The following is a 21,404-nucleotide window of genomic DNA, read 5'->3' as shown; positions in this document are numbered from 1 at the left end:
TATTAGTATTGCAAACAAAAATAATGATATTGAAAGAAATTCAAAGATAAACACCAAAGTATTGATAGCAAAAAAAGTATTGCATGGAAATTATTTTTAAATACCAGAGCAAATTAATTGTAATTGAAAAAAAAAAGTTTTCAGTGAATTTTTCAAAATGAAAATGCAATTAACCCTATCTCTGGTTATGTTACCCTGGCCTTTGCATTCACTGCCTTTTCTCCAGGTGTAAGTTCTGGCATATTAATTCCAGCAACATAGCCCCCTGCATCCCACTGCTGGTTTGCCGCTGAAGCTAAGCAGGGTCGTCCCTAGATGGGACACCATATGTAGATGGAATTGGTCAAAAATTAACATATAAAAAATAAATGTGTTGGAAAAAAATCACGTGGGGAATTTATTTTTCACATGAGGAAAACAAGTTTTTTTGTAAGGGGGGTCAGGATCCTTATCAAGTAAGGCCAGATAATTGATCAGTTAAGCATAGAATTTAATAACCTAACTAAACAGCACACCACAGTGAGGCAGCTGGGAAAGATGAGGAAATTAGTTTGGTGAGTGAGTGAGTAAGTATGGAGTGATATAATGGAAACGTTTGCATGTTTACTCTGTAATCATGTAGACTTTACTCTCTTACTAGCAACAGAGCTGTTCTCCTCACGTTCCTACATCTTCCTCCGGGTCGGATGATTCTGAAACATACACACAACTCAGTAGCCATAAACCATAGCATTGGGATGAAATTACTCTTTTATCATAAGGACCAAAGTAAAATCCTATCAATATCACTAATTTGTGAGATTCGTTTTTTTAATGATACAGTACTCTAGTATAAGTGATACAGTCATTCAATGGCTAAACAAACTCTATCTATATGGTAATGGCTGTAATAAGGCAGCTCAGTGTCTGACTGACTGCAGAGAGAGAGCCTGGGGGAGAAGCAACAATGACAAGCTAGTCCCTGGGCACCCACCCGTCACCTTGGTGACAGGACACAGCAGATGATAAACTTATGTAATCGCAGGGTCGTTCAGGGTCCTAGTGAGTCCCTATGTTCAGTTAAAATCGTTTTAATAAATGCAGGGGAAGTCTTTGTCAGTCCAAGCAAAACCCTTGCCATCTGTCTACAGTGGGTTGTAATTGTGAGAGATGCCACTGAACACGGGGCAAACCACACCAGACAGTCAGTCAGCTACAATGTTACTTCCCTCTGTGGGCAGACACAGACAAACCTAGAGAAAAAGACATAGGGTGGGGGGGGAGGGGGGAGAGAGAGAGAGCGAGAGAGAGAGTGTAAGAGAAAGACAAGGCATATCCAGAGAATGGAGAAAGGACGGATAGGGAGACATGGAAAATGAGATGCTAGCTACCGCCTCAGGACAGAAATTCTCAACAGGAGAGGGTGGGGAAGGGGAAGAACATTTGTTATTCTGCTTTTTAAATAAGATAACAGGGGCGGAAGAATGGAAGATAAAAAAATGTAAGCTACCTAATGAAAACATCAAATTACCTATCATTGAAAATTCTTAAACCGATGCTTGGGAACATGTTGGAGCAGAATTTAGGATTGTCTTTCTTTATTCAAATGTTACATCATACCAGACACATATCATAAATTACACTGTACAAACAGCCCCCAATAATCAGTACACACTCAACGACATTTTGAAGAACATAGGCTACAGTCTGGGAAACACTACAATATGACCTGTAACTGTGTGGAGTCTCTCACGTAAACAGATATTATCTCTCCTTTGAGGCAACCACCTGGATTTCCCCCACAGCCACTGTGGGTAGGAGGAGTTAGGCAAAACAGGCGTGGGAGTAGGGCTACAGGCGGTGGTTTTAAGAAGTCTGTTGGCACCTCATTGGCAGGCAGCCAGTCTCAATGGAATAACAACTACAATACATACATATGTAGTCATAATTGGGGCTGTGGGGACAATGAGGGCACACAAACTCAAGAGATGCCAAAAATATGTGATACCAAAGTGTAGTGAACTCAGTATTACAGGTCCAAAATACTGTTACATCTTTGTTTGCTGTGAATGTGGCTTTGATGTGGCTTGAGGTGCTATAACCATTGACTGGAGTTAGTGGTTGAGGCCCCAAATCACCCAAATTGCTATGAAACCATTGACTTGGACAATAACAAGAGAAGGTCTCAGAGGAGGGGAGTCCAAGTGTCTTAGTTTGCATCCATCAAATCTTTAATAGGGTAAGACCTAAGACACATTGTTGTGTGTGCGTGTGTGTGTGTGCGTGCAACCCTAGGCACAATGCATCAGTGTTATTACCTTGGGGCGCCATGGCATTCCAGGAGTGAGGGAGGGCCGAGGAACCATTGTGAAGTTGTTGTGTGTGAGCGCCGAGGAACCATTGTAAAGTTGTTGTGTGTGAGCGCCGAGGAACCATTGTGAAGTTGTTGTGTGTGAGCGCCGAGGAACCCTTGTGAAGTTGTGTGTGAGCGCCGAGGAACCATTGTGAAGTTGTTGTGTGTGAGCGCCGAGGAACCATTGTGAAGTTGTTGTGTGTGAGCGCCGAGGAACCATTGTGAAGTTGTTGTGTGTGAGCGCCGAGGAACCATTGTGAAGTTGTTGTGTGTGAGCGCCGAGGAACCATTGTGAAGTTGTTACTTAACTGACTGGCGGAGTTAATAGTGAAAAAACCTCATCATCAACCATCATAATCACTGTCTGTTTAAACTTCCTCTTTGTCTCTCATGGACATTTCTGCTTCCGTTTTTTTAACTCCTGGGGTAGGCTGGACAGTTATTGGGGTGTCGGGGTGCATGCAGTGCTGGACGGGCAGCCAGTTGTGACCCTCAACTGTAGCTATGCCTATATGTATTCTGTATTGTCCTATTCCCGATACCAACCACAAAAAAAACAAGCCACAGAGAATCAGTAGGCCCCTTTCGTCACCGGCGAAATGGGACTTATCCGTATCTCGTTGAGGGCAACAGCCATAAAATAAAACGGTCAAATTCTTCCACTCCACATATCAGACAAGTATCCCTTTGTTGGCTTTTTGTCTTCCCATGCGCACATCCTCTTGTACGGACAGCTGAAGACTCTACATCATTCTCTCTCTCTCTCTCTCTCTCCGTCCTGTGAAAAGGTTTTTCATTGAGAAATGTGACTTGCCAAAATGCCAAATGTCAAAGTCAAAGTGTCTACAGGTAATTGTTATCCATGGTTAAACATTAACTTGGCACAATATCACAGTTGGCTAGCATACTGCTGATAACCTTGGGGAAATAAGAGAGCATAACAAAAGAAATAAGTACATTTTACATCTAGATAATGAAGTTCTCTAAGAAAACGTACAGAAAGCCAGAGCTAGGAACACGTTATAGCCTAAAATAGATTGTATAGTGAATAGCCTATTTTCTATTCTTCTTCTAGAGAAAAAACTCACAACAGTTGCCCCTCCTCTTACCAAACACCCACAGGCAGTCTGGCGCTCACACCTTGTCAGTGCTGACAGCTATTCTCTAAGGGTTATATACAGGGTTAGGCAGCTCAAACAACACTGGAACCTTTTCTATGTGGCTGTACTGTGTAGCCCGGGTGCCGGTGCAGTGTCTGATGTGCTGAAGTGTCTGGTAGTTGCCAAAATTACATTTAAAAATAGCCGAGTCTTTGAAAGATAAACTTCCAGTCATGTATGTCTGAGCTCCTTTTCACACGCTGCTGTGGCTGTCTGAGTTTCTGGGAAGAATCCGGTTTCTTTTCGCCTTCCACTTCACACAGACCGTTTCTGTTTCTGTCACTATCGTATAGCGAAGCCTATAGTCCGCGTGGGCATTTGTGAAGAGCACCGTTCATAGGGAGACAAACATCTTTAGACATCGACGGAAAACCATAACCAACACTTTTAGCAGACGAGTTCCCGACTGTGTAAAGGTAAAAATAACTTTTTTTTACTGCACTAATCTGTGATATTCTATTTCTTTCCTAATTTCACCATAACGTGTGTGTAGCCTACCGGTTAATACATTCGGTGTGGAGACAATGGATGTATTGACAAAGCAGAGGCAGGTGTTTCTATGTTTTAAAGGTCTAATAGTGAACCTCAGATTTGGCCTGCTTCACATTGTGCTAAATTAGGCTACAACCCGTTACAAACCAGTTCTTACATTTGTGTTGTTGATAGTTATCAAGTCAAGGTTAACACATTAATTTCTTTGTCAGATTGACCGATACAGTAGACAAAAATAAATTGCTCTGAAGTATGTGACAGTTGATTTTGGCTAAATTTCTTCCGAATTGTATCTGTTCTTACTTTTTAGTAGGCGTAATTGTAATGGTATTACTTATTACTATTATGAAATGCAGAATCAAAGGATGAGGTGCTGCTAGTATTTTCAACAATGCTTGGATGATGGTTTTGGTGCAGTTTAATGTTTGCCCACTTCCTTGACAGGTTGGCAAAATAATACAGTTAAGAATAAGCTATATGGAATTGTTTTAAGAAGGTCATACCAAGGATCATTTAGCTATTTGAATTAGAATTTTAAGTATAAAAAAAAACATGTTAAAAATGATTTGATGAGAAATTCAATTTGGCCTTACTGCCATTAGCCCATACAAATGCATTGAGTAACAGATTCACTACATGGAACAACAGATAACCCCCCCCAAAAAAAATCTAAAGGAAGTTTGTTCTGAAGTGTCTCTCCTATATCTGAGAGATATAAGAAACATCAGGGAAAATATATATAGTTAATTCGGAAAGTATACAGACCCTTCGACTTTTTCCACATTTTGTTACGTTACAGCCTTATTTTCTAAAATTGGTTAATACGCACCTCTCTTATTCAGAGGGGTTGGGTTAAATGCGGGAAGACACATTTCAGTTGAAGGCATTCAGTTGTACAACTGACTAGGTCGCCCCCTTTCCCCTTAATATACATTACCAGTCAAAGGTTTGAACACACCTACTCATTCAAGGGTTTTTCTTTAATTTACTATTTTCTACATTGTAGAATAATTGTGAAGACATCAAAACTATGAAATAACACATGTGGAATCATGTAGTAAACAAAAAAGTGTTAAACGAATCAAAATATATTTTAGATTCTTCAAGGTAGCCACCTTTTGCCTTGATGACAGCTTTACACACTCTTGCAATTCTCTCAACCAGCTTCACCTGGAATACGTTTCCAACAGTCTTGAAGGAGTTACCACATATACTGAGCACTTGTTGCCTGCTTTTCCTTCCCTCTCCAGTCCAACTCATCCCAAACCATCTCAATTGGGTTGAGGTTGGTTGCTTGTGGAGGCCAGGTCATCTGATGCAGCACACCATCACTCTTCTTCTTGGTCAAATAGCCATTACAAAGCCTGGAGGTGTTGGGTCATTGTCCTGTAGAAAAACAAGTGATAGTCCCACGAAGCACAAACCAGATGGGATGGTGTATCGCTGCAGAATGCTATGGTACCCATGCTGTTTAAGTGTGGCTTGAATTCTATATAAATCACAGACAGTGTCACCAGCAAAGCACCATCATACCTCCTCCTCCATGCTTCACGGTGGGAACTACACATGTGGAGATTATCCATTCACCTACTCTGTGTCTCACAAAGACACAGTGGTTGAAACCAAAAATCTCACATTTGGACCGGTCTAATGTACATTGCTCTTGTTTCTTGGCCAAAGCAAGTCTCTTCTTCTTGTTGCTGTCCTTTAATAGTGGTTTCTTTGCAGCAATTTGACCATGAAGGCCTGATTCACGCAGTCTCCTCTGAACAGTTGATGTTGCTCGAACTCTGTGAAGCATTTATTTGGGCTGCAATCTGAGGTGCAGTTAACTATAATTAACTTATCCTTTGCAGCAGAGGTAACTCTGTGTCTTCCTTTCATGTGGCGGTCCTCAAGCCGCCAGTTTCATCATAGTGCTTAATGGTTTTTGCGACTGCGCTTGAAGAAACTTTCAAAGTTCTTGACATTTTCCGGATTGACTCATGTATCATGTCTTATGTCTTGATTCATGTCTTAAAGTAATGATGGATTGTCATTTCTCTTTGGTTATTTGAGCTGTTCATGCCATAATATGGACTTGGTATTTTACCAAATAGGGCTATCTTCTGTGTACCACCCCTTCCTTGTCACAATTGGCTCAAACGCATTAAAAAGGAAAGAAATTCCACAAATTTACTTTTAACAAGGCACACCTGTTAATTGAAATGAATTTCAGGTGACTACCTTATGAAGCTTATGATGTCTTCACTATTGTTCTACAATGTAGAAAATAGTAAACAATTTAGAAAATATGAAAAAATAATACCCCAAAATGACAAAGCAAAAACAGGTTTTTATACATTTTTGCAAATGTATTAAAAATAAAAACAGGAAATATTATATTTACATAAGTATTCAGACCGCTTACTCAGTACTTTGTTGAAGCACCTTTGGCAGCGATTACAGCCTAGAGTATTCTTGGGTATGACGCTAGAAGCTCGGCACACCTTTATCTGTGGGGTTTCACCCATTCTTCTCTGCAGATCCTCTCAAGCTCTGCCAGGTTGGATGGGGAGCGTCGCTGCACAGCTATAATCAGGACTCTCCAGAGATGTTCGATTGGGTTCAAGTCCGGACTCTGGCTAGGCCGCTCAAAGACATTCAGAGACTCCTGTGTTGTCTTGGCTGTGTGCTTAGGGTTATTGTCCAGTTGGAAGGTGAACCTTCACCCCAGTCTGAGGTCCTGAGCTCTCTGGAGCAGGTTTTCATAAAGGATCTCTCTTTACTCCGTTACTCTCTCTTCACTCCGCTCTTTCCCTCGATCCGGACTAGTCTTATGCTATGTTTTCTCTTCTCAGACAAAAGGTGGTGGAGTAAAGCTTGTTGCATGTCTGTCTGACTCTCACTTGCTTTGACTGCTTTGCCACTCCAAGCTATACTACTCTGAAGTGGTATACAGATGCATTCAGTGACAGACAGGGTGAATCACTGATGTTGAAGACATCAAAATACTGCAGCTGAAAGAAATGTTGAACCAGAGTTCATTGGATAGGGCAAGTTTCAATTGAAGCCACAGTGTCACACCAATGCAGCATCTTTGAAAGTAACGGGTGAAAAGAGTGGGGAAGTGTGAAAAATTGCGTGTGCGAATTTACCCGTCTCATCAGAATGATCAAAATGGAAATGTGAGTTTCTTACACGATGGTATGTCTAATTCTTGTCACCAATGTGTGGCTAGCTACTATACAACAGCTATACAATATGTGGCTAGCTACTATACAACATGCTTTGGCCTTGAGCATTTATGACTGTATGAACTGTGTCAACACGCACACACAAACACGCACACACAAAGTTGAGAAGTGAAAAGGGACATTCTTTCACTGCGTTGAAGCCCTCGGCTTGAACAATGGAGAGGGGGTGGGAGCAGAGACTGGGTGGAGGTCGGGTTCGCCCTTCTCAAACAGACGAGAACTGAGCACCTTGTGTGCACTTGTTGATTATCTGAAGTCTGATTATGCGGTGGGGGGAGACTGTGCATTTCTTATAAGTATAGTCCAACAAATTCCTAACTGGAATTACACAATGCACTACTTGTAAAGTACAAAACTGTAGTATGATCTGTTTGCCAAGAGGGCCACGCTCAGAGAGGAAGAACGAGTGGTTGGAAATGGAGAAGAGTAGTATTGCAGACTTGTGTGACCGGACCGCATTGTGTTAGATTATGTGTGAGATATGTTCTGAGCATAGGACAAATATTGTGTAGGGAGGCAAGATAGGTAAAGACTTGGTTATAAACTCCACTCAGAGGAAAAAAGTGTGTTGAAATGGAGAAGTTCCTCAACACCTGAAACGGGGAAGTCGGGGAAGATACGCCTTATTAAAAATACACTTTTGTTACGACTCTCTCACCACATAGGGGAAATACAGAGACCACAATCAAGACATATAGAACACGTCATTCACTGTTCTGTTTGTGACATCTCTCGTATGATATCATCATATGATGCTGTTTTTACAGGAGGCCAATTGTGGGATTGATTGATGTCTCACTCGTGTTGGTGCTCACGCTCATGACATAAGAAATACATTTTGGCGTCCATGAGAACATCCGTAGGAAACCTTTCTGTGTCAACATTTAGCTCAGTGCTTGTTGGTGTGTAGCATTTGCGGGTGACAGGTTTCTGATGTATGTTGTACAGCTAGCAAAGTTGATCAAAAATAGCTAGCATTGTTAACGTTAGCTAGCCAAAATTCCGTCCAGTCCCCTCAATCTTAGTCCTCTTTACACTACACTGCTTTGACGACGCAAACTAGTCCCAGGAAATATACTTTTGTATATTTAGACATATCTCTAGACAGATCTAGATTCAAATCTGTCTTCAAGAGATGTCTTCCACACTGAGGTCCTGTGGGAGACATCTACACCACATACCCCTCTCTGAGTCATACAGCATAAAGATAATGTCCCTGCAAGAATTACCTTAGCTCAGTTGGTAGAGCATGGCGCTTGTAACGCCAGGGTAGTGGGTTCGATTCCCGGGACCACCCATACGTAGAATGTATGCACACATGACTGTAAGTCGCTTTGGATAAAAGCGTCTGCTAAATGGCATATATTATTAATATCAGTAGACAGCATTTTTTTCTGTTAGCAAATTTGTAAAGTAAAGGCTTTAAAAATATCCACACAAATATTTGTGAATAATATCATTGCATTAGTCAAGTGTCCAACACTATGCACAATATGGTTTAGATGAGAAGCTCCTGTTTAGTTTGAATTGGTTTTCCTTATTTTGTTTGTCTATACACTATGGTATCTACGGTATGCTAATAGCTGCACTCACACAGGAAGCAGTAACCACATATGAGGCTAGTGTGAACAGAAAAGTTCTAATCTGATGTTGAAAAGAGATAGATCTACCAATGTAGCGGAATCCACCCTTAACTAGCTTCCATGTGTCGTTACCGACTGGAAATCCACACTACTTTTTTAGCATAAAATAAAATATGGGTGAAGTAGGCAAGAATTTCCTTTATGTTTCACCATCAGACCTGCATAATTCTTAAATAAAACATGTGTTTATTAGGCCAAATTAAACATTCTGTTACATTTTACCCAAGTGATCTGTTCTTGCAATTTGTAGTCTATGACATTTCAGATTTACATATAATAATTTTTCACAAAGTAGTTTGGATGTAGTGAACTACTTTTCCCAAGTAACTTTAAATAAGTAAACTATCATTTTCTTCAGGGTAGCTTTAGTGTAGCTTAATTTCTTCCAGTGGGATATTTCTATACACTCTTAGAAAAAAAGGGTGCTCTCTAGAACCTTAAAGGGTTCTTTGGCTGTCCCCATAGGAGAACCCTTTGAAGAACCCTTTTTGGTTGCAGGTAGAACTCTTCTGGATTCCATGTAGAACCTTTTATACATGGAACCCAAAAGGGTTCTACCTGGAACCAAAAAGACTTATCCTTTAGGGACAGCTGAAGAACCCTTTTCAAACCCTTTTTTAAAAGAAGCTTCACTAACACTTAAAATTGTACACAGGTAGGTCACATGTCTGCCACTACAGCTCAGTTGGAATTGAAAGGAAAGACTGTGGCGTGTGTCTGTGGGAAGATGCGTCGATCACCATGGCTGCAGCCACATGGGTTGTACACGTCTTCTGCAGAATAGTTCATGTTAATTTCGTTCTCAGACAGGGAATTAGTGTGAATACAGTGAATTGGCATTGCGTTCATTGGTAAGTCTGCATCTGTGAGCCCTCAGAACACACACTTGTCATCGAAGACAGTGAAAACAAGACACACTGAATGGTGTCTACGGGACTGATGGAAGTAAAACAGTGTTCTCATTGATAAGAACTCAAGAAAGGACACCGAATGTATTTTTTAGGAGTGAACAAATGTTTTTATTGATAAGGAAATAGTTCATTATATTAAAAAAATAAGAATAAGTGTATCTAAGAAGAGGAATGATGTCTAGGAGATGTGTTGTTTCGAGAATACAGGATAAATAATGAGATAATTGCCCCTGGAAGGAATGGTACAGATATGTGTTTGAAAGAGTGACTGCAGTCACCCTTGGACAGATCTATCCTGCTTTTCACGGAGAGAAGTGTCTGGAACACTAATTAAAGTTGAGTTGTACTCATGTTTTACAACTGTGTTGTTCTTCTTGCCATTTTATAGAGGTCAAAGGTGAAACCATACAGTAACAATGGGGCCCAACCAGGGGTTTGGAGGGACCCTGTGGATGATCTTTCTCTTTACCCTTTTTGCATCAGGTAAGAGAACATTTTATTTGCAATGGTCTACAAATAAAGCAAAACACTGCATAAATTGAGAGGGATTCTGTTTCTTTAAAATTCCAAAAGTAAAACATAAATAATTCTCAGAAACTGTCCAAACAGGATCAGGGGAAAACGACAGGAACTTCAAAATGTGTGGAACCTGGCGCCATGGCAACGGGAAATTAACTCTGGCTCACGATTTTAAAAGGGGCTGTGGCAACATCACCATCTCAGCCAATGAGAGCTCCCTGACCATCCATGGTCAGATAACGGCCCAATGTCAGAACTCTTCTGTCATCGAGCTGGGCCCGAGCCCAGAGGCAAGAGAGAGACCCTTCTGTATGTACTGGGAGCCACTTCTGGACCACCTCTGGGTAGAGGTGAATGGAAAGAACCACACTCTGTGCTGGTCGTCTGGTCTACAGGGGAACTGCTGCACTGACCTGTCCCAAGGCCAAAAATACGGGATTTCGATGTACGGGATACTCAACGCGACACAACAGGATGATATCATAAGTTACCAAATACACCCAGCCTATGGGTTTTTTGGCGGAATGATCAACTGCAGTAAGCAAGCCGTTGAGTTATCTTGTCAGTTACATTGTCTGATGAGGAAATCCACTTTAATAAGTTATTGTTAATCTAACTACATTTTGGGTGTGTTATACAGTCTTGACAATATAAATACTAGACTGCTTCTGAATGGATTCTTTGCCTTTCAGAAAACGAGTTTTGTGATGAGGCGAGTCAGGGATCTGGTGATAAAGTGAACATGTAAGTTGTACCTCTTTGTTTTGAATTACACCCCTCCATGTCATCTCTCCAACTCCTTTATCCTCTATGGCTATGCATATCCTCTTGAGTTGACTAACCAGCATGACAAGATGTTGTTGTAAACATGTTTAGGGCGGTAGTGAAGTATGACGCAATCTATTATGAGTGAGCCGCAGAGCTTAGGCCACAAACCAAAAAAATTGAGCTCAGTGTGAATAATGGGTGGGGTCTGGTTTGTACACAAAACTTCCATCTATTGTACAGCAGTTTCTATATCACCATCACATGCCCAAAAGTAATGTCTATATGTAATGCATAGAAACAACCTGTATGAGATAGATTGGGTTACAAAAATACTGTGTCTGTATTGGTCTGTAGGATAGAGGAGACAGTGATGAGGTCCAAGGTGCTGGGGAACGTGGTGCTGCCCTGTGCCATGAGCACTGTGGTGGAGATGAAGGAAGGCTTTCAGGGCTACAACATCACTCTGCCTGTAAGACCACACACACACACACACACACACACACACACACACACACACACACACACACACACACACACACACACACACACACACACACACACACACACACACACACACACACACACACACACACACACACACACACACACACACACACACACACACACACACACACACGTTATACGATTTGTATAAATAACTTGTGTTGGTATTGTGCAGGCACCTCGAGGAGTTCCTCCTCAAATGATTCCATCAGTTCACCTGCCTTCTTGTCTGAAACCTCCAGAAAAGAAAAAGGTCAAGGTTGTCTGCACCTACTTCAAAAACAGTACCTTTTTCCAGGTAAGAGCCAAAGGGGTTTTCCACTTGGCTGCTACCCTAGTCTATGTAAGCTGTACATGACAGTTTTCACGAAAGCACCAAAACAGTCGTAGTCTGAGACTGGGTTTAATCGTTGTCCATAGACTATGAAGTGTAGTTGTGATTCTGGTTGTTGTGTGTTCACAGTGGCGTTCTAAGGCAAACCACAATGTCGTCAGGATTCTAGAAGATGTGGTGGGAATCACCGTGGAGAACGAGATCATCACCAACCTTACAGAGCCAATCAGGATTGGTTTCCATCATTCTGTCATACCAGTAAGTGTGTGCGTGCCTGACTGCGTGTGTGTGTCTTATACTTGAAGTGCCGCCGTTTTTTTCCCCCTTGATGTATTTTACTGCCTCAAACTCTCCGAGCACAAACCCCTTTCAGAAGCGAAAGGAAACAAAAGTGGAAGATTTGTAGAAAAAAAAGTCTCATCTCAGAATGAGTCACTCTAGCAATTGTACTGTAGCAAGTAGCTTTTTATTCAATACTGTACATCACAGGGGTGTTGCCTCTGAGTACAGTAGATTTGTGTTCTTAAACAGTTGTACAGTTAGAGTAAAGTTAACTTTCTGTTGTATGGTTGTAGTGTTTCTGGACTTTATCTCAGCATGGCCCTTAGTGTTATCACTTTTAGATATTTTGAATGATACTGGTGCATCAGTTCAATTGAAAAATTTTTATTCAGGTCATTGTACACTTGATCCTTTCTGTTCAGTATGTGAGTCGGTCAACAGTAACACTTGTAAAATATGATTGCAGCTCATCTTGCATGCCAGACAGATATACAGTATTTGGTATGTGTTGTTGTTCAGTATCCAGGTCACCATCTAGTGGTGACATTAAATATGTTAGTCCCTACTTGCCTCACCTCCCTTTTGTGACTTTTCCTTTTCAGACAAGTCACTCAAGAAAATGTGTTTCTTGGGACACAAAGAAAGGTTTGTAAAGAAACATGTTTAATCTTTGTTGCAATAATAGCGTACTTGTTTGTATTATTATTTCTTGTATTGAATATAGAGGATGTTTATTAATTATTAGAAACCAGGTCTTTCGAGCCCTGAATGCTGATTGGCTGAAAGCCGTGGTAAATGAGAAATTATAAACCAGGTAGTTTGACTCCTGGATGCTGATTGGCTGAAAGCCGTGGTATATCAGGCAATATACCACAGGTATGATGCGAAATTACTTGTTTACTGTTCTAATTATGTTGGTAACCAGTTTATAATAGCAATAATGTACCTCTGGGGGTTGTGGTGTATGGTCAATATAGCATGGCTAAGGACTGTATCCAGGCACTTCTCGTTGCGTCGTGCCCTAAACTGTGGTAGATTGCCTATATACCCCACCACCTCGGGCCTTAATTCTTAATTATGCAGGGTTAGCATTTCCAGGTCTTGCTAAGGCTATTGGTATTGGTTTAATTGTTGCAGATCCAACAGAGGTCACATGGAAAAAGGAAGGTTGTGAGACCATACAGAAAGGTGCAGAGGACACAGAATGCCGCTGTAATCATCTCACATACTTCGCCATCCTAGTGGTGAGCTATAACCTCTATCATGGAATATTTCCATGGGCAATCATTTGAATAAATCAATAACAACTAATCTCAAGTAGATTTGTAATAGTAGGCCTAAAATTGGTTTTGTCTTCTACTCACCTCAGCAATTGGAACCACGACCAGTGCGCCATCTGAAGGCTCTAACGGTCATTACATCAATGGGCTGTGCCGCTTCTACGTTGAGCTGTGTTGTCCTCATGATCTTCCTTAACAAACAGAGGTACTTCTCCTCACGCGCAAGGATCTGTCTCCCTGCAGCCCGTCCTACCCATAATATCTCCTACCAGGCCTCAACATGTGACAATACTTCCTAATCATGTTGTGCAAATATCTCAGAGATCATGGGAAATTCCTAAATGTCTTAAAAAAAAACAAGATATGAGTGCTATTCGTTTCATAACAGTTACCCACTCTCTCTTTGTCTATTTATTTCTCTCCCTCCATCCCCCCCTCCAACCCTCCCTCCCCCTCCCTTCCTCTCCCTAACTTTCTCTCCTCTTTTTGCACTGTGGCAGGAGAGAGATGAACCCGTCCACTGCGGTCCATCGAGGTCTGGCCATGGCACTGTTCCTTCTTAGCTTCCTCTTCTTCCTGACAGGGATTGTGGCCAACGTGGGAGGGAACAAGGCATGCTGTGTTTTTGGGGCGGCTCTCCACTATGCTCTGCTCAGTTCCTTCTCCTGGATGTCTATTGAAGGGTTACACACCTTTTGGTTGGTCTATGTAGTGTTCAGCCCCTCCCCCAGTACTTACGTCTGGCACCTGGTTGGCTTTGGTGAGTGGAAACATACGCAAGAAATTGGTTTATATTCCACTGCTCATTGTTGGTAGATGAATACAATTGACAAGAGTACAACTTTAAGCCGTTGACTGTTACTGTACCATCATTTTCATCCTCTGTCCAGGTGTCCCAGCTGTTCCGGTCATTGTACTGCTTGCCATTGGAAAAGTCTACGGTGTGATAGAGGTTGTGTCCAGTGATGATGTCGACAACTCCTACTTGATGTGAGTGCACTTTGGATCTACTGCACCTGAAAGATGAACAGTAGTTCAAGTTTGGACATTTGACTGAGGTGGTGAGTAAGTCAGCCCAGTGATTCATACTTTTTCACCATGGTCTTCTAGGTGCTGGATGGATGTCTCTCCAGACTCTGTGGGCCTACTAGCCCATTACTTCATCAACCTGACCTTCTTGGCTGTAGTGGTCCTCTCTGGTCTGATCATGCTCTTCCTGGTCCAGAGAAAGATCCAGAACCGAGACGAGTGGAGGAAGAACAAGGTGGCGTTCATCAGTATCTGGGGTCTCAGCTGCCTATTTGGGACCTCATGGGGCCTGGAATTCCTGGACTTCGGACAGCTCTCTGAGTTCATCCTCTTCCTTTTCTGCATCCTCAACTCCCTACAGGGTAGGTCCACCTCTGTTGAGTCTAACAAAAGGTTCATATGGTCACATGACCAAAGGAGGCTGTCAGAGCCAACCGTCCATTGTGTTGCTTTGAAACAATGCCCTGTAAAAGTGTTCTGTTTCAGCAGCGTATCAGGAGAAAACCTCCCTGCAACCAGTCTGCTAGAAGTTCACCATAAAGCTGTACTTTATGGTGTGACCATTTTAAGTCACCTATATGGATTTGTTTCCATGTCATTTGTTTCGCAACTGTTGAAATAAGTGACATTCAATACGGGTTTAGCTGTTACAAATAGCTTAGAATGATGTTGGTTATAGGCTGTTTTGATATCATAATCTGGAATATAATTCTGGAGCATAGACTCTTGCTTCTGTAAGGTGTTATTGGCCCATCACAGAACTAATCTGAAACATTCTGTGGTCTGTCCCATAGGTTTCTTCCTGATGCTTCGATTCTACATTCTTGATCGGATGCGGAAACAATCGGGGTCTAGTTTGGATGGCAGCAGTAGCACAGCATCTTCCACCAGGCAACACATGCTACAGGAGTAGAGCTGAGCTGGGGTACATGGGATACCATATTTTTGTAGGGTAAAAGGAGGAGCAATGTACCAAACACTGTCACTCAGAACATTCCAACTCTGGGGTTGAGATTCAGAATATTGTACTGCACAAGCCATTTCCATACACATATCGGTGTGACTGTAAAAAACTACTGTCAAAATGAAAGCTTAAAGCTAAAATCTGCATAAGGTGAAACAGCGCCCCTGGTCGCCCCAGGCGCATTTGTTAAAAAACATTTTTTTAATGGGGCAGAGATGCATCCTGCATCGTGGTAAAATAATAATATAGTACTCTGCTGATCTATCGCATGTGCGATGATGTCAGAGGCCAAAAAGAAAACGGGTGTTCGTTGTTTGAAGTAACGTCTTTGTTGTAATATTGCAAACGGATGTTGCAGTTTCATCGCTATGGATTCCAGCTTTTAAGTCCCGGGCGACCCTTAAAATGGTTGTTTTATTCTGTGTACGTTTATTATTTAATAGATATCAGTCATTTCAAACTTTTGAGCCTCATCGTTTACCCATTCATCATGTTGTCAAATCCCATATGTAACAAACTTTCATACATCGTTTTAAAGAGAATGGCAGCCCATACATCAGTCATGCGGAAGTTAGATGAAACTGAAATGTGCTGTATGGGAGACATTCCAATTAAGATTGTGGATAATCGGTAGGTGATTTGTAATTTCCAACGTCTCTAAAACGATGTACTGTTTCAGTGATTTTTCCCCATCTACTTTACTCAGAAAGGGACTCATAGAAGTGTCGCTCTGTAGGATGTCTGCTGAGTGTCTTTCAGATGATGGCCTATGACATTTGGTTGAAGTTGGCAACTTGCTCTATTCTGTGACCGACACACTGTACATTCAGATCATAGTTACTGGACTGTTTTTTGCACTTTATTTTTTCACTCGTACAGATATTTATTTTTTTGGAAAACATGACTGGTTGTGTCGCTCACATCATTGTGTGTATATATTTTGCAACTTTTGAAAACGTATTGTATTTGTATATTTGTATGAATGTAAATGTGTATTGCTTCAATAAAAGTTTACTGTACAAGAAAAGAACACCAGGACCTTAGTTTGAATGTGTAACTACAAAAATATGTAATAATTGATGTCTATATAATCCATAAGTAAAATATCTGCACTGTATACAACTACAATGACAGACTGACCAGTTGAATCCAGGTGAAAGCTATGATCCCTTATTGATGTCACCTGTTAAATCCACTTCAATCAGTGCAGATGTAGCAGGGGAGACACGTTAAAAGAATCATTTTTAAGCATTGAGACATGGATTGTGAATGGGCAAGACAAACGATTGAAGTGGCTTTGAACAGAGTACGGTAGTAGGTGCCAGGCGCACTGGTTTGAGTGTGTCGAGTAATGCTACGCTGCTGGGTTTTTCACGCTCAACACTTTCCTGTGTGTATCAATAATGGTCCACCACCCAAAGAACATCCAGCCAACTTGACACAACTGTGGGAAGCGAAGCATTGGAGTCGACACAGGCCAGGATTCCTCTGGAACACTTTTGACACCTTGTAGTCCACACCTGACAAATTGAGGCTGTTGTGAGGGCAAAAGAGGGTGCAACTCAATATTAGGAAGGGGTTCCTAACATTTGTACACTCAGTGTATGTTGATGCTGTAGTTTTGGTTTACAATAAATTGCAGAGCTTCAAAGGGAAAACACTGAGTGTATCATGATTGCTTAATTGCAGGATGATTACAGTGACAGTGTGGAAACTTGCACAACAGGGTTTTTACGTGGCCACACACTGGGTTACTTCAGAGTGACAGGGGGCAGGGTAAATGCACTCATTCTCCCTCATTCTGAGGGTGAATGAGGAAGTAAGCCATCAAACTGATACTTATGCTTAATTTAGGCTGTCAATGAGATGTCCATTCCTAAGTAGAGGATTGACTATATTTAGCCTACATTAGAATTTACTGCTACCAGACTTCGATACAGCAAACCGATTGTGTCCACACTATATCCCTGTGCTTTTAATGCACAAAGGTGGGTGTGAGTAAAACATAGTGTTAAATAAGACACCGTCCGCTTTTCTTACCCACAAATATTTCAACTTACCCATTGTAAATAGCGTAACACCCTAACCACATCTGAAAGTAAATGGAAACGAGAATAAAGAGACACATCACTTCCTTTGCGTCGGAGTCATCAAGGCCAGTCATAAACTCATCATATTGACACAATTATGATCCGAGTCAGATAGATTCAAATCGATTATGTGTATGATGAGCCCAGAGATGACCACGTCCATTGTGATTATAGCGTGCCATTTCCCAAACTTCCTCACCTGGCTGAAGACACAGACTTATAAAAATAATTGTAAAAGTGAATGTCTACACAATGGCTGAAACATATTCATGTCTCAGCCATATCCACTCCCAGGTAGCTCATTACAGTAATGTCGGTATTTTATCTGCCTTTGCGTATTTTAGGCTTTACCACTTCCCTGTTCTCCAGACCAGAGCGGTTTTCGAATAACTATACTAACATACTGTATACTACATACTAAAAGGATCATAACATTTTAACAATGGCCGCAGTGCGTGTGTAAAGTCTCAGACCGATCCAGTGAAGAATTACATTACTGCACAATATTTTGTATTAAGTCTGCCAGGAGCTTGCTCAAAATGTGCCAAATTGGTCAATTGATACATTCAGGTTCATACCTATAGAGAACATACAAAAAAATGTAATTTACACTCTAGGAATGTCATACATGATGAATCATTAGTTTATTCACCAACTTTCACACATCTAGATGGCCCGGGGACGGGTTGGCTGTGGAGCCAGAGACAGCAGTTGGGTCAAACTGTAGACACCAGGTCCTACATTTGAACATAAACATTGATTTTGTCAAACAAAACTATGCTACATTTTATCTCTGGGACCCTCAGGATGACAAATCAGAGCAAGACTACTGAATGTAAGTACATTATTTATCTTCTGAGGTGAAAGTATCAAACCAGTTGCAGTGATAAAAGTTGTTGTGCACTCTCCTCAAACAATAGCATGGTATTTTTTCACTGTAATAACTGTTATTTGGACACTGCAGTTAGATTAATGTGAATTTAAGCTTTCTGCCCATATAAGACATGTTTGTGTCCCGGAAAGTTGGCTGTTGTATACAATGTCATTCTAGTCACATTAGTGCACGTTAGCAACAACTGTCCCGGTTTAGGGACACAGATCCCGTGGAGGTTTTTAATGATTATATACACTACATACTCAATTTACATCACAAATAGTAGGGTTATTATGAGTATTCAAACTCAGCTCAGGAGATTGGCTAAAACGAATGGGCGCAAGAAATGTGAATTGTTTTGCTCTCAAAAAAAGGGCACCATATAAAGTAATGATTACTGGGGTAGCAGTAAATGTAAAAGTTGACTAACTGGAGGGGAAGATTCCCAGTGTTTGTGATGCTCGTCGTGTGGTACATCGCAGACAGGGTGGCGTGAGTGGTGAAACAGAAGAGTCATTGTTTGTTCTTTTGAGTTTTGATGTTGAGTCTTTCCCCAACAAAGTGATGTTAGAATATAATTTATTCTGTATGAGCGTTTGTGCCGAATACATTACTTTGTTACAGGTGTCAAGCTTATGGGCATGTGGCAGGAGGGAGGTTCCTAGGTGTGAGACGTGTGCAGAAGGGCATGAGACAAACAAAGGAATGTGTAGCATTGGGGAAAGTAGTGGTATGTGTTAATTGTAGGGGTGCCCATGGGGCTGGGAATCAGAAATGTCCCGTGTAAGAGAGGCAAGTTGAGGTTTCCAGGGTTAGAGTAGTGCAGAAGTTGTCATATGCTGAAGCAGTGAAAAAAGTAGAGGAAGATGGGTCAAGGGGGAGTGATCCTGAGAGGAGTGGTGTGAGTACTAGACCAGTACAGAGAGATATATCACTTGTTGGCCCATGTTTCAGTAAGATTGGATATTTTGCATTTATAGAAATGGTTATCAACTGTACTGCAGGAATAGAATGTACATTGTACAAAATTGAGATTGTGTTGGCAGCTGCAGAGAGGTATTTGGGTGTGTGAGACTTGACATCAGAAGAGTTACGGGGTGGGTTAAGTGGTGGTGTCCCATCCTTTCAGGTTGTTGGCATGAGGTAGGACTAAACGTGTTGTTATGAGTTAAAAACATTTAGACTAGTTACCCAGCAGGCTATGCGGATGGTTAAGGAATGCCTTGCATGGCTAAACATGACGTTTTCTAGCTGAAGTATATGTTCATTAAAAGTAGTTAAACCTACGCCCCAGTTTGTCATTATATAAGGAACAAACATAACATGGTGTCAGATTGGTCTTCGCTACAAAGAGAAAAGAAAGGAGTAACTCTGCAAATTCCCGCGACGAAAATGGAACATTCTACCACAAGTCAAGTGACGTGAGTAGTCGAAGATGCTAGCTTGCAAGAGCGAGGACAACGTCCAGTGAAACTTTCTGCTTTTCATCGGCAGGTTCTCTTGTCATGGTCCTTAATTTATAAACTTAATTTTTCTCCATACAGATATTATATATGGAATAATCGGGATATATTGTATAATAATACCTCTGTTTTTAGAATATTGGTTCAGAAATAATATCCTATTGGTGAGCCAACTGGTAAATGCAGAGGGTCTTTTACTCAGTTATAAAGAATTCTTAACACTTTACAAGGTCCCTGTAACACCTAAAGATTTTGCAATTGTTTTAGATGCCATTCCCTCAGGTGTTGCTATGTTATTCAGGAACATGTCAAGACCTAACCCTCAGAGCCTACCTTCTATTGACCCTGTTGGCTCATCAGTAGGAAAGATTTGTTTCTCTTTTGGTCAATTCAACAACAGAGCGAGCGACACGATCCTTGTTTCAGCAGGATGTTGTATCTATCTATACCTTATGTCATGCCTTATTGGAATGGATTTATTGATAATATCTGTTGGAAAAAAGTTTGGATGTTGCCACACACATACCTACTTGTTAACAAAATTAAGGAAGTTTCCTTTGAAATTATTCATAAATATTATCCTGCCAACCACTATATGAAGAAGTTTAAGGAAAACATCAACTCAAATTGCTCCTTTTGTAATGACCACCCAGAAACAGTTGAGCATCTTTTTTGGCATTGTATGCATGTAAGAAAACTGTGGCAAGACATCAGTAGGTTTATAATTGAACACATTTATGAAGATTTTACACTATTGTGGAGAGATGTACTGTTTGGATTCTTTACATAGAATAGAAATAAGCAGAATCATTTTTATGTAATTAATTTCATTATTCTTTTGGCCAAATTTCATATACACAAATGTACATTTACAAACAGAAAACCACATTTTCGTACCCTACAAAAAGAAATTGAACTGTATTTTAAGACGGTCAAATGCTCTAACAAAAAATCTGTTAGAATTGTAAGAATATGCATGTCCCTTAAGGTCCTTGTGTAATTGTAATGTGATATTGTACCCCCTAGCTCAATTGTCTATTGTTTGTAATCTATGTATACTTGTGTTCCCTCGTGTTTTATGTATTCATTTGATATAAAAAATAAATAAAAAATTAAAGAGCGAGGCCAACGAGCGAGCCGCAGCACCGAGAGTGACAGCAGCGAGAGGGAGGCTGCATTGGAATCTGTTGACGAGCAAGTTGATGAGCAACATACTCAAGTAAGAGAAATTGACACTGTTCCTGTTCTCCGTCATGGATAGGCTTAGTCCTCCTACTCCTATGCAGTGAACAGGCAATTTAGCTGACAATTGGAAACGTTTCAAGCAGAGATTCAATATCTACCTAGCAGCCAGTGGTGCAGGGGGAGATGACAAATTGAAAGCTTCCATTTTTCTGCATGTTATTGGAGAGGATGCATTGGACATTTACAATAGCTTTCAGCAAGACGAGGAAAACTTGATATTGACTGTGCTAATGGCTACATTTGAGGAGTACTTTGTACCAAGCCAGAACGACGTCACG

The 21,404-nt window shown here is 41.1% G+C and overlaps 1 protein-coding gene across 1 annotated transcript; it reads left to right on the top strand.

Moving 5' to 3' along the window:
* Nucleotides 1-3,445: 3,445 nt before the first annotated feature.
* Nucleotides 3,446-16,484, top strand: LOC118393727 (adhesion G-protein coupled receptor G5-like). The gene is made up of 14 exons (XM_035786751.2): nucleotides 3,446-3,908; nucleotides 10,163-10,257; nucleotides 10,384-10,830; nucleotides 10,986-11,037; nucleotides 11,416-11,530; nucleotides 11,741-11,863; nucleotides 12,029-12,157; nucleotides 12,784-12,826; nucleotides 13,319-13,425; nucleotides 13,551-13,666; nucleotides 13,962-14,221; nucleotides 14,352-14,451; nucleotides 14,572-14,852; nucleotides 15,285-16,484. The coding sequence occupies exons 2-14, from the start codon at nucleotides 10,191-10,193 to the stop codon at nucleotides 15,401-15,403; spliced, it is 1,959 nt and encodes a 652-aa protein (XP_035642644.1). The 5' UTR covers nucleotides 3,446-3,908; nucleotides 10,163-10,190; the 3' UTR covers nucleotides 15,404-16,484.
* Nucleotides 16,485-21,404: the final 4,920 nt, after the last annotated feature.

The sequence above is a fragment of the Oncorhynchus keta genome, chromosome 14 (genome assembly GCF_023373465.1).
Source record: "Oncorhynchus keta strain PuntledgeMale-10-30-2019 chromosome 14, Oket_V2, whole genome shotgun sequence".
Lineage (NCBI taxonomy): Eukaryota > Metazoa > Chordata > Actinopteri > Salmoniformes > Salmonidae > Oncorhynchus > Oncorhynchus keta.
Note: the sequence above shows the minus strand (reverse complement) of the source record. Positions and strands in the feature narration are given on the sequence as shown.

Bases quoted from the DNA above. Each gene is read 5' to 3' on its own strand.
- LOC118393727 (XM_035786751.2), top strand. From the start codon at position 10,191: ATGGGGCCCAACCAGGGGTTTGGAGGGACCCTGTGGATGATCTTTCTC. The intron at 11,038-11,415 runs GTAAGTTGTACC...ATTGGTCTGTAG, and splicing joins TCTGGTGATAAAGTGAACAT to GATAGAGGAGACAGTGATGA. The intron at 13,426-13,550 runs GTGAGCTATAAC...TACTCACCTCAG, and splicing joins CATACTTCGCCATCCTAGTG to CAATTGGAACCACGACCAGT.